At 36.3% G+C, this 14,624-nt stretch overlaps 1 protein-coding gene across 2 annotated transcripts in view; it reads left to right on the top strand.

Moving 5' to 3' along the window:
- The window catches only part of STXBP5L (syntaxin binding protein 5L), a 423,473-nt gene that overhangs the window by 323,524 nt on the left and 85,325 nt on the right, over positions 1–14,624 (top strand). For both annotated transcript variants that reach the window (XM_069070001.1, XM_069070002.1), the window contains exon 21: positions 12,114–12,206. In XM_069070001.1, coding sequence (XP_068926102.1) covers positions 12,114–12,206 — 93 coding nt within the window. The remainder of the gene's footprint in view (positions 1–12,113; positions 12,207–14,624) is intronic.

A 14,624-nucleotide genomic window follows, 5' to 3' on the forward strand; every position in this document is an offset into this window, starting at 1 on the left:
GGAGGTGGGCTTTCTTAGAGTACATGACTTAGGTCACTCAGATCTTGGTCAAAGAGACATCACCTTCAATAACAGGGAGAATCGACTTTTTCCTATGTCCTGTCTAAGGAAACACAAGAACAGGAATACTCCCATTAGCCTAAACTTAGAATTTGTCTGATTAGGTCTTTGTCGAGATAAATCTTTAAGAGAGATTTCCCACACTGGTTGATTTCTAGGTGAAGAAGTAGAAAAGGGAAAAAAATTTTGATCCTAATACAAAAATTAGTTATTAAATATAACAGAAAAATACTTATTTCTCACAGAGCCATATTAAAGGGAAATGAATAGTGTGACTTTAATTGAGTTTATAGCTCTGCTCTAATTTGAATATTCAAATGGATCTTTGATTTCATGTATTTAGAAGTTCTCTCTGATAACACAGATTGCAGTCCATCCACACCTGCCCATTGTCTTGTCTAATAGGTCTTGCCGTGTGCAACATTGTGCACAGGGAAACTGCCTCAAGTACTAGAGATCTTCCTTATTTTCTTCTGAGATTGAAAAGATGCCATTGAAGTACTATAGTTGTTGGTCTGTCATCTTTCACTCTTGCCATATACCCAGCCCTTTCTCTAACATACACTTCCTTGCTGATATTTCTTACTCCTGTTATTCTTTGGAGTTCCTCATTTATTACATGGTGCTGCCTGATCACACTCACCAGGTGCCTCTCTATTGCCCCCTGTGTGGTGCTCATTTTTGTAATCTTTGGAGGAAAAGCAATACTGGTAAAATATTGATATTTTAAAGGGCCTTTGCTTTTATGGAGAGCCTGGAAAAACATTTTCAATATGTATTTGGATGAAACACCTGTATAACTTATCCATCAGTATGTTTATCTGCGTCAGGCAGTACAGATAGATAATGAGTGCATTTAGAGTTGGATAGGAGGAGGAGAATGGGCTAGGTAACCTTCAGAAAATTTCAGAGCTCCAAACTAGTTGTTACCTTTTCTTTAAAAGCCTGAAATTTCAACCAATTTGTTTAAAAGGAGTTTTCTTGCTCTCTTCTAAAGGCCCTCCTCGTTTAGTTGTATAATAGAACTGGTTCTTGGATGGTCTGAATATGTTTGGTATCCCTTTATAAGTTCTTGGTAGTAATTAAGAATAAATAAAGCTTTCACGTAATTTATTACTTTCATAAACACTAATTTCCATTTTACCTAATTCACTTTAAAAAGATATCCTAGAAATTTCTGTAATACAACCTATTGTACAGTGGTTCTCTAAAATGCAGGAACATTTTAAACCCATCCAATGAGGTTCATTACTAAAAGTACTAAAAAAAACTTCATTTTAATATCATCTCACCTTTGACATAGTGATGCAGAGGAAGCTGTCAACAAAGCACACATGTTATTGATATAAAAGAAATATTCTGTATTTGGAACAAAATATGCTTCCTTATAAAGCATAAGTTAAAAATTAGAGGGAACAACTCTTTAATTCTAAATTCTTGAACTATTATTGATGTTAGCCTATTGATACTTACTGATAATTAATATATTGATATTATTAATATGACAGTTTTATAAAATTTTTAATGAAGCAAAAATACAGGTAGGAAAATGTGTTTTTCAATGGCAAAATCCTTGAATTGACTATGGAAAATTGTTATTTTAAATAATTTTGTAACATGAGAGTGAGAACTTGCCATTTCAGAAGTTTGGGTTTGATAATTCATGTGCTATTATTCAAAGAAAATTTCTTATGTTGTTTAAAATTCACCTGATGATGCCATATGGTGACGCTTTTATGTTCCCTTTCAAGTTTCTCTTTGCCATTATAGTACTGGGATTGCCTTGCTTCACTTTTTTTTCTTTATTTCTAATTTAAGGACTTTTGTTTCCATTTCTTCACTAGATTGTCTTCTATATAGATATGTAGATAAAGCCTAACCTAGCGATGTGCTAAGTGCCGGCTTTCAATCTAGTCTGTAAAAATCTATTTCAGTTTTTCTCTAAGGCTTTTATCACATTGCATGTTTCCTGTGCATATTTCTATATTCCTTTACACATTATTTAAACCAATATGTCTGTGTCAATTTCATTTTTCCCAAACATTTATATTATTGGCCATTTAATGTCATCCTATACTTCAGTATCTTTTATTCTATGACATGCAATTAGATGCACAACCTACAGAACTCCTCCTTCAGTAAGAATATCTTAGATAGATACTACAAATGGACAAGGAGTTATTACCCTGAATGGATTGGGGCACTCACTGGAGCTCAGGGAATTGGTGAGGATTCTTTCTTTAATGAGTACAAACTCCTTCTTGAAACAAAGGCCCATCTCTTTAATCCCATATCCTACTGGTGCTGTTCCATGACTTCAAGTCATACAGTCTCTGAGAAAATAAGTAACTCAGAGGGCAGTGGAGAAGCACGTGGTAGGTATGAGCAGATTAAAATACAGAATAATAACAAACTGCAAAGAACTAGAGTAATTTTTCTATCTGAGGTATAAACAGTTTTAAATCATCTGCTCTAAAGGAGATGAATCCAAGAAGCCAAGTGAATTATGCTAATATAAATATCATTCACAACTGGCTCTGGACTATTATCATGCTACTGATACTTAAATAAGTGGGAGAAGTGCTCTCTTTTATTTTCTGTTCCAAATTCTGTCCCTCCCACCTCTCCCTTCTCCACTATTGAGAAAACAAGAAAAAAAACTCATTATAAATATGAATAGGCAAGTAAAATAAATTTTCAAATGAGTCTTGTCAAAAATATATATGTTTCATTTTGTGCTTTGAGTCCATCATCTTTCTGTGTGGAATTGGATAGCATGTTTCATCATGAATTTTCTGGAACTGTTGTTGATTCCACTGTGTTGATCAGAGTACCTAAGACTTTCAGAATTGTTTCAAAAAACATTAAGCGTTTTAATACTTTAATATTGATCTATGTTAGCCTCTGCTAACTACTCTCTACTTTAGACACTATCAGGTGTGCCTTTGAATTTGAAATGTAGGGGATCTCTTTCCATGATGCTTTTAAATTCTGATGAACCCTCTAGAAGTTTATTTTTTAAAATATACATGTTCCTTTCATGCTATTTCACCATTTTTAGCACTACAGACACCTGTACTATAAAAAAAATTTGGGCAGCTAAATGGCACAGTGGATAGAATACAAATCGGGAAGATTTATCTTCCTGAGTTCAAGTCTAGACTCAAACACTAGCTGTGTGCCCCTGGGCAAGTCACTTAATTAACCTTATTTGCTTCAGTTCCTTGTATGTAAAATGAACAAGTGACAGAAAAGGAAAACCACTGTAATATCTTTTCCAAGAGAACCCAAATGGGATCACAAAAATTCAGACAGGACTAAACGCAACAACAACTGTTAAAAAAAAAAACTACAGTGGCAGCAGCATCCAGACTACAGAGGGGCAAGACCAAACAGTGCTTGCTTTCTCCATCCAAGAATGCAGGAAGGGCCATGCCTGACCTTAGTACAAAAAAAATCCAGAAACTGAAGCAGGAGATATGAGCAAACAAAAGAAAAACCAAAAACAATGTAGATATGCTATGGCTTAATGAAAGCCCAAGAAGTTAACCCAGAAGAAACTAAGTCCACAAAATAATACAAGTAAAACTTCAGGAAAAAAGAATGTTTTGCCTCTAAGCTCTAAAGAGTGGCTGGGGTTGGAGAAGAGGGAATTAAGTGAGATATATAATGTAATTAGAGCTCTTGAAAAAAAATTGGAAGGAAAACAAATAGCTTAAAAAGAATAGGGATGCTTTTAGATAAGCTGCTAACTTGAAAGGAGAAAGAGGAGCCCTATTCTTCCAAATATACACCAGAAAAGATTTAGAAAGGGTACTAGATTGAATGATGATCAAGAATCCAAAGAAAATATCAGGAAGCACCTTCAAATAGATATATTACCTAGATGTAAAAGGTTTTATCATAATAAATTAGAGATGGGAAAGAGATACTTTTCACAACTATAGATAGAAGACTTCCTTTTTTTCAAATGCTTTATTAACTTCTGATTTACATCATTAATTTCCACCAGATTTTGAGTTACAAATTTTCTCCCCATTTTCCCCCTAGCCACCACCCTCAAAATAGCAATCCCACAGGATATCCCCTTCTCCAATCTGCTCTCTCCCATACCTTCTCCCACACTCCTCTTAGACTTTTCCAGTAGGGCATGGTGGATCTCTATGCCCCAGTGCCTGTATATCTCATTTCCCAATTACATGTAAAATAGTGTTAATAATAGTGTGTGTGTATATATATATATATATATATATGTATATATAATTTTAAACATTTGATTTTAAAACTTTGAATTCCAGATTCATTCCCTTCCTCCCTTGTCACCCACCCTTACTGGGAAGATAAGCAGTTCAGTATAGGTTGTACATGTGTAGCTAATGCAAAACATTAACATAGTAGATGTATTATAAAAGACTGACTATATTTCCCTCCCTCCTATCCCACCACCCACTTGTTCTATTCTCTACTTTGATCTTGTCCCTTTTCAAAAGTGAGTGCTTCCAACTTCCCTCCCCCCCAGTCTGCCCTCCCTTCCATCATCCCCCCTCTCATCCCCTTCCCCCCTACTCTCCTGTAGGGTGAGATGCCCTATTTAGTGTGTATGTCATTCCCTCCCTGAGCCAAATTCAATGAGAATAAGGTTGACCCATTCCCTTTTGCCTTCCTATTCTTCCCCTCCATTGTAACCATTTTCCCTTGCCTCTCCTATATGCGATAGTTTATCCCATTCTGTCTCTCTCCATCTCCTCTCATTATATTCCTCTCTAACCTCTTAATTTCACCTTTTAAGTATCATCCCTTCCTATTAAATTGGTCCTGTGCCCTCTATCTATGTATACCTGAACACATATAAATATATATCATTTTGTGGACTTACTTTCTTCTGGATTAGCTTCTTGGGCTTTTATTAAGCCACTGCACATCTACATTCTTTTTGATTTTGCTTCTGTTTACTCATATCTCTGCTTCTACTCTGCCATCTTGACTCCAGATAGAAGACTTCTTGACCAAACAAAGGATAGAGAGGATCACAAAAGATAGGATGGATAACTTTAACTACACAAAAATTGAGAAGCTTTGTACAAACAAGATCGATGTAGTTAGAATTCATAGAAAAGCCACTAATTAATAAAATCTTTATAGTAAATTTCTCTGATAAAGGTCTGTTTACATATATATATATATATATATATATATATATATATGAAATTGATACAAATGTATAGGGAAAAGGGCTATTCCCCAATAATTAAATGTTTAAAAGGATATAAACAGGCAGTTGTCAAAGGAAAAATTTTTATTAACAGCTATATGAATGATATTCCAAATAACTAATAAGGAAAATGAAAAATTGACATCTCCAAAGTTCTACATCATGTTTATCAGATTGGCAAAAATGACCCCCAAAAAAGGAAATTTAACAATTTTTGGAGGGGCAATGGACAGAGAGGCACAACAATAAATTGTGATTGTAATTTTGAATTCCTCCAACCATGCTGGAAAGCAATGTGAATCTATATCACAAAGATTACTAAAATGTGCATCCCTTTAACCAAGTGATACCACTACTAGACATGTACCCTGCAAAAGATCAGATAAAGAGGGAAAGGAAATGAGTTTCCAAAAAAAGTCATATCCACATAATCCTATTATTAGCTTCCCAGCAGAATTTCATTTGTAAGTAGAATAACCAAGTGGTGTTAGTTGAGAATTAAATAATAATAATGATAAACTCTCCCACTCAGATTTTCCCTACTAATACCTAAAATTCCAGAATTCTTTTAAACAATCCCATCCTAGAGTCTTCCCCTGAGAGAATAAATAAAACAAAACCCTGTGAGGGATAGCACATTATTAATCATATTACTCTCTTCTGTGAATGACAGTTGAGAACTCACAAGGTCATCAAACCAGTCCTGGACACATTCACTGTAGAGTACTTGTTTGCCTAGAATCCGAAAAAAAAATTGAAAGAGGCAGATGTGACTCACAGATGTGTAGTCAAGGCAGTTTTCCCCCATCACCACTCAACTCTCCACAGGAAGCTGGAAACTGTCCACAGGATTCATGCCTTCAGTCCAAACCGGGTTTGATGCTGGGAGGATTTGACCTCTAAGGAGAGGGGTTAGGTTCCCCTTTCTACATAGTTGTTACCTATTGTTTTGCGGGAAATTACTTAAAGCTTAGATTTTGATTGATTTCTAGGGTCTTCTCAAAGTCGGGTGTAAAAAATTATTCATTGTACAATATGAATCAGTAATGGAAAATGTATTTATTTCCTACAGACAGAAGAAATGCTAAATACAAAACATATGTGCATTGACTAAAAGACTTAAAATAGGATTCAGTAACTCAACTTCTAACTATTACTATACTTTCCTAGAAAGTTAAGATTTAAACCTCATCAGAATGTACAGTAGTTTGCAAGACTGGTGAATAGGCATTTAATAGTCCCACTGTATTCTGACCTCATCAGGCCTCATCTAGAGTTTTGTTTTAGTTCTGGTGTCATCACAATTTAAGAAGTATATTGGGCCGTTCACGCTGGGGGCTGGAGATCGGCCTCGAAGGGGGACCACCTCTCACCTGGAGCGCAGCTCATGTTCATGGGGCACCTGGTGCTAAATCAATTGTAGATGACCTGCTTCTGGATTGGGGTTTTGTGCGAAGCAAAGCAGCTCCCTCACTGTGATCTATTGAAAGTCAGCCCTTGATACAAGCTTTTGTTAATTTTTTTTTTAAAGAAGTATATTGATAAGCTAAAGGGTGTCTGGAGGAGGACATCCTGGATTGTGAATGGCTTTAAATTCATGTCACATGAGCATCAATTTAAGGAACTGGGCAGGTTCAGCCTGTAAAAAAGAAGAGACTAAGGGAGGAGGGGAGGAGAGAGGGAAGATTCAAGGATAGTTGTCAGAATGTGTTTGAAGTTTGAAGGTCTATCATGTGGAGAAGGGATTAGACTTGTTCTGTTTGACCTCAGAGGGGCAAAACCAGGAACAATAGGTGGAAAAGGGAAGGAGGGAAATTTGGACTTGATAGCAGGAAAGATTTCCTAACACTTGGAGCTTCGCAGAAGTGGAATGGGCTACTTAAAGTGGGAAGAAGCAGGCTGCATGATCACTCTGGAGAATGTTTAGTGGGGATTCCTTTCAAGTAAGGGTTGGACTAGATAAGGGGTTCTTAAATTGTGGTCCACAGACCATGGGTCCATGGATAGATTTCAAAGGGTCCATGAACTTGGATGGTAGGGGGGGTGAGGGTGGGATTAAATCTCTTTTTCCACTAACCTTTAACTAAAATTTAACATTTCTTTCAATGATTTCAAAACATATTCTGAGAAGAAAACCATAGGCTTAACCAGACTGCCTAGGTATCTGTGACATACAAAAAAAAAATGGTTAAAAACCCCTTTTTGAGAAATTTAACTACAAAGAAAAGAATTAGCAGGATAGGATGATAGCAAGGATAGAAGGATCAAATAAGAGTCTTTTCAGAATAGTGGAGACATGGGTATATGTGTAGGAGTATGGAATGGGCCAGTAGACAAAAAAAGTAAGTGAAAGAGTGGGAATGATATAGGAGATAGTCTGCTGAAGGAGATGGGATGGAATGGAATCCCTTGAGCCACTTGAGGGGTTAACCTAGATGAGGAGTAAGCCCAACTCATCATGTGAGAAAGGGGTGAAAGAGGAGATGGTGGCAGAAGACATCTGAATAATAGGAGATAAGGAAGAGAGGAGAAGAGGAGGTTCACAGCAAATGGCCTCAATATTTTTCAGTAAAATATGAATGGGAAGGGGTAACCAAGAGAAATCTGAGAAGGGATGAAAAAGTTTAGAAGAGGAAAACGACCTATATGTACAAAAATATGCATAACATCTCATTTCTGACGGCAAAGAATTAGAAATTGAGGGAATATCCATCAGCTGGAGAATGGCTGAATAAATTGTGGTATGTTATTATGATAGAATTCTATTGTACTATAAGAAATTATGTGGGGGTGGCTATGTGGTGCAGTGAACAGAGCATTGGCCCTAGGGTCAGGAGGACCTGAGTTCAAATCCAGCCTCAGACACTTAACACTTACTAACCGTGTGACATTGGGCAAGTCACTTAACCTCAACTTCCCTGCCTTTCCCCCTCCAAAAAAACAAAAAAAAAAAGAAAAGAAATGATAAGCAGGATGCTCTCAGAAAAACCCGGGAAGACTTGCCTGGGCTGATGCAAAGTGAAATGTACTGTATACAAAGTAATAGTGACATTATAAGATGATCAGTTGTGAATGACCTAACTATTCTCAGCAATACAATGACCTAAGACAACACTGAAGAACTTATGATGTAAAATATTATCCATCTTCAGACAAAGAATTATTGGTATCTGAATACAGATTGAAGCATACTTTTTTTATCTTTAATTTTTCTCGATTTTTTTTGTCTGTTTTCTTTCACAACATGACTATTATGGATATGTTTTGCATGAGTACACATGTATAACCTGTATCAAACTGCTTGCCTTATCAATGCGGGAGGGGGTTTGAAGAGAGAGGGAGGGAGAGAGAATTTGGAACTCAAAGTTTTAAAAACAAATGTTGAAAATTGTTTTACATGTAACTGGGGAAAATTTTTTAAAAATAAATTACTAAAAAAAAAGGTTTAGAAGAGCTGCTGTGGAGAGTGGGTCAGTGAGTTGCTTTAGTAGAATTGCCTAGCAGCATTGAGGGCCCAGTTGAGGATGGAAACACAAATTTGTAGTGGCTGCAGTCAGAATGGTTACGTGATTTTCTCAATTTTCGTTCAGCAGCACATGTATAGGAGTGAAGGCAGCAAATGATGGGCCCTCAGGGCTGAGGCTTGGCTAGATGTCATTGGCGTTAATGATAAGCATTTGATACAGTTGATCTACCTTTCCTGTATATTCTGTTCTTGTTCTCCTACACATCCATCCTCTCTTCTGTCTCCTTTGCTAGTTCTTCCTTGGTCTCACACTCAGCTGTGGGTGTCCTTCAGGTCTCTATCCCGGGCCCTCCTCTTTTTTCATCCCGTACTCTTTCATTTCATGATATCATCAGTTCAAATGGATTCTGTTATCATCTTAATTAATTTAGCCTCTCTCCTGAGCTATAGTCATGTATCTTCAGCTGCCTCTTCAGCTTTTCAAATTGTAGGAATATCATGCTCAGCATGTCCAAAAACAATTTTATCATCTTTCTCCTTCTTCTAAACTTCTGCATTATTGTGCAGGGCTTTCAACCTTGGTGTCATTCTTGCCTCCTCATAGACACCCAACATCCAACCTGTTGTAATATCGTTATCATTTCTACCTCACTATATTTCTCATATAGTGACACAGAAATTTCTTTCTTTCTACTCACACAGCCACAACCCTAGTTCATCACCTATCTCATGGACCACTTTGATAGACTTCTACCTGGTCTCCCTGCCTGGAATCTCTCCCCAGTCCAATCTGTCCTCCACTAACTTACCAAAGTGGCTAAGAACCACTTTCTACCTTTCTAGCGTTCTTACCTTGTACTCTCCACCCTGAACTCTTATGATCTAGCTCCACTCGTGTACTGGCAATTACTCTGGAAAGTCCCGTCCCGTCTTCTCTGCCTCGTAGCTTCACTCAGCTCAAGGCCCATCTTCTGTAAGATTGTTCTCCTGTTCCTACCAGTTACAAATGCCTCCACTTTCAGATTATGTTCCACCTACTCTGTGTACATCTTGTATGTACTTACCTATTTATACCTATTTTCCCAATTAGCTCCTTGAGAAGAATTGGCATATTTCTTAATTAAATTTTTTTGACCATTCTTTATATCCCCAACTTAGTAAAGGCCTTTTGACTAACTGGCCTATGATTTCATTGTTATAAGAAAATCTAGGCGAGGAAGTTGACACTACCAATGCAGGCTGCCACCTTTTCTGCACCATCTATCAATGCAAGTTCAAAATTTCTCTGCCATTTGCAGTCTCAGAAAATTACCTAGAACATCCAAGGGTTAAATGTCTTGTTGAGAATCACACAACTTTTATGTCACATGCAGGGTCTGAACCTGGGTCTGACTTTGTGGCCAGCTCTCTGTATACTCTGCTACACAGTCTCTGATGTTTTATTATTAGATTTTTTCTAGGGCCTAACATGAGAAGTATTTTAAATATGTGGGAAAATGACACCTGAGAATAACTAAAATGCAAAAGTAAATAAAAACAAAATAGACTGAACATGGAATTACCTAGGGAGTTGCTCATTTTTTTCCAGAACTATTGAGACACATCAGTGCATCACAGAGACTTTGTGATCTATAGCCACAAGTAATCTCCTTTCACCATTGTGGATCTTTATTATCTATGTTATGTCTTTCCTGCTCTTTCCTTTCTACTCTCCATAGAGGTGCATATACTTCCTCAGCTCCTCTTTGGCATTGAGGTTATGCTAGGATCCTGTGTGCAGTACAACTAATCCTCTGTATCTAATCTATAAAATCATGAAGCTATGGCAAGCACATAGGCTTGGTCACCAAATCAAACATACAGGAAGCAGGGAATAAGCCCTTAAAATTGAAAGGAGTAAATTTAATACAAGTAAAATTAAGTATTGCCTTTATTGCTTGAGGGAGAGGAGAACTGTTTGCTGGACTAGATGAGCTCTGAGAACATTTCCAGCCATGCACCGGAGGACTTTATTATGTATGCTCTGTAGCTAAGCATCTCCATCCAAAGACTTTTATTAAGTGAAAACCTCTATAAAGGTTGTTATAACTGGTCGCTATTGATATCACATTTCTGGTCATAGCTATACTAGCCAAAAAGAACTTGCTGAAATTCCATCATCTTGCTCTTGCAGCTCTATACTTTTGAACAATATTTAGCCACCATGATAAAACAAGACAGATCAGTTTTGAAACAATTCAAAAAGTGCCATTCAATGCTCACGTTATTTAAAGCCAATCTGTGAAGGGATTTGAAAGTGCTATTAATTATCCTTAAAAACAACAGTCTGATAAATCAAGATTTTCACTATGTTTTTAAATAATGAAGAATCTGAGACAAAGAAATTATTTTGTTGACTGCATGCTTTCCTACAAGATAGTAGCTAAGCATGTTAGAACTTCATCACATAAGTGACTAGCCCACTAAAAAGTATCAGCTTTACCTTTAAGTACTTGATTTAGTATCAGCATTGATTTAAGACCTGGCTTTATTCTAGAAACAGAAGGAAAAAAAGGTTGCATGGTACCTTCTGTTCATTTGGCTCTTGCTCTCTAGAGAACTTGTTAGTCATAACATTAATTCCTTTTTATGAACTAAAATTATCTAGTTATTCCCTAAAATTACATCATTTTAAAGAAAATTAAAATCTTGTCAAAATAAAACAAAACAATTGAACAACCTAAGTGCTCTTCTGGCCATAGTACCTGGAGTTATAAATGTATTGCTTCTATTGAAAACTGAAATGAAAAGAAATCAAATGCTTCATTTTCAGTGAGAGAAAATATGAGTCTAGAGGTCAACTTGAACCAGATTATATTGGTCAAATATATTTAAAATCTGTTATTTGTTATTGAGATTACTTGAACATTTTCTGTTGAGATTATTCTGAAGAGTGCCTGGCCTAGAGTGAGGAAGACTCATCTTCATGAGTTCAAATCTGGCCTCACACACTTACTATCTGTGTGACCCTGGGCAAGTCATTTAACCCTGTTTGCCTCAATTTCCTCATCTGTAAAATGATCTGGAGAAGGAAATGGTAAACTGATCTAGTGTCTTTGCCAAGAAAACCTCAAATGGGGTAACAAAGAGTTGGACACAATTGAAAAATGACTGAACAACAACAACAACAAATCATTTTCAGATAGATTTCTGTGATTATTTGAATAATTCTGTATCTCAGAAGTGGGTCTGTTGCTCCTTCAGTCATCTGTTCAAGAAAACAAAAAAGCCCCCACTACCAGCCGTTGTGTTTCTATTCTAGTTTTAAAGTGAAAATTCTTGGTTTCATCAATCCAAGAAGTTTCATTTCAATAGTTTCAAATTTTTTTCCTCCAGGATTTGCTACCAGAACTCCAGAGGCAGCACCAGGCTTTTATAGGAATGAATTACCAGCTGTGAGACAGAGAAATCAAGTCCATCATTTACCAGGTGAAAATGAAAATCACTGTTGACAAAAAAGTAACCCTAAATCATATCTCTACCATCACTTTTTCTCCATCTTATCTGTTTACCTCAGAAGTTTTGTCTGTATTCTCTAGGAAACTGAGCACTCTAATATTAGTTAAGGTAAAGATCATGACTGTAAGTAGACTTCTGACAACCCATGAAATCTACTTAAGTCAAGATCTGTTGTTCTAGTTAGTAATTGCCTCAGAAAAAATTTACTTTCACTTATTTGAATATGGAATATGAACACAAAGAATTGTGTGAAATATTTAGAGATTTCTATGAATTTTAATTGGGTTGTTTTTCTGCCCTCTCCTCCATCTTCACAAGCCAATAAGAAAACAAAGATAGTTCAATAAAGTAAAAGACCTGAAAAACTGAGTAAGGTTTTCTTATTTTTTTCTGAGGTGGATATACCTTGTAAAATTTTGTCCTGTCTTCACAGCGTAACGAAACAGTCTCTGTGAAACAAAACAATGGTGATGACCTACTTCAAGTTTTTGGCTTTTCTGGAAATGAGGCGATGAAATATCTTAGTAAATACCACTCAGAAGAATAGTAGTGAGAGGCATACCAGCTCCCTCTGGGCTCAGTCTGGCTGGTTCAAGTACATTTTGAGCATCTGCGATGACCACAGGGATCAAAGGAACCGAAAGGGATTTAGAAAACCATGAGACTGAGAACTCTATAGTCAAGGCAGTAGCTTGCTAAATTTTAAATTAATTTGAGTATAATTCTTTGGACCTTCAAATTAAAGTTATTAGCCAAGGAAATAACCATTTTCCTAATGATTATTAATATAGTGGTACCAGTTTATGATTGAAAATTTAGAAATGTGGAAATAGAAGAGAATTTTCAATCAGTGATGAGTCAAAGCTATGAGAAATAAGTTCAGAGATCACTATATAGGGATTTAATATTTTCATCAGAAGCTACATTCAATGAATTTCAGAAACAATATTGAAAATGAAGTTAGAGGAAGAATTGTCCATATTTAACTATGTCTGTCCTTACAGTAACTGGTTAATTAAAAGGCATTTATCTTTATTGTTCATATAATCCTCATCACCACGTTGAATTTACTAAGTCCTTATTACTGTTTGATACCATGTTAAATGCTATATGAAATGATTTCTTAAACATTATCCTTGCATCCTAGTAGCTTACAACTTGAGGCTAACAACTCTAACATACATAGAAATAAAAGTCATGTAAACAACTTCATAAACATTAGACAGGCACAGGACTTAAATGTTTTAAATTATTAATATATTATTAACATTGTACCTGTACAGATAAGTGTAGTGAGTGTATGTATATGTGTATATTTATTTATACAAACACATATGTGTACATATAAATATATGTATATAAACACTCATACATATAGCCGTAGACACATATATGAGTCATGAGAACTGCACAGAGGGATTCATCTTGCATACAAAAGAAGAAACAACATTGTGCTAGAGTAAATTCCATCCACTGTGCTTTCCCTCACTATCTTCTCAGCCACTCCTTGTCCAGTGGAAATGGAACTTCCTTGAGGATGGCTACAAGGTAGGGAAGAGCACAGCACCTCAGGGACTTTAGCGTCCAATTGCTGGAGACCTCTGTTGGCACCACTATCTACTTGCCTTTTTATTTACACAGCACTACCCCCTTTCTGTGCCCAGGGCAGTTGTTTTGCTTGTCCTGTCCCAGTTCTATTATTATAAGTTTTATATAGACAGAGTGGAAACAGGAGGAATTCACTACCTCTTTCCAAAATAGGAACTCAGAGCCTTGCATAGATCTTATTAATCTGCATAATTCCCATTTTCTATTAAGTGATATCTTTTCATTATGTAGTAAAATAAACTTAAGCATACAATGAATACCTGGGTTCAAATCCTACCTCAGTCACTGTATACCTTTGTGACTCTGGGCAAGTCATTTAAGTTCCTTGTGCTTTTGTTTCCTCATCTATAAAATGTGGGGTTTGGGCTAGATCACCTCTTAGACCCCTTCCATTTCTAATTCTAGTTTTCTATACAGTTCTATACCAGGGGGCAAGACATATAGCCCAAAGGAAATCTTCTTGATCATTCATTACAAATCATCTAAGTCTACTTGTAATTCATAGTCACTAGTTTATGTTTCAAGTAAAGCCTCAAACTTTTCTCTGCTTTGTCTCCTGAAAGGCTAATTCGAGTATAGAATCATGAAAATGACTAAGTAGGAACTTAGCCATCCTCTAGCTTTGCTAAGAAGTCCCACTTATCAACTTATAAGTTGATTGATCAGCCCTCTACTTGAACTAGAAATATGAAGGGACTTGATTTCATTTGACCAGGATTGAAGAAGGTATTGCCCACATAGATTAAGATGACGTCCTAGTTATACTCAAGAGTCAAGCTG

Source organism: Petaurus breviceps, unplaced genomic scaffold, assembly GCF_028583685.1.
Source record: "Petaurus breviceps papuanus isolate PSGF00001 unplaced genomic scaffold, PetGlider_PUasm1.0 90792, whole genome shotgun sequence".
NCBI classification, from domain to species: domain Eukaryota; kingdom Metazoa; phylum Chordata; class Mammalia; order Diprotodontia; family Petauridae; genus Petaurus; species Petaurus breviceps.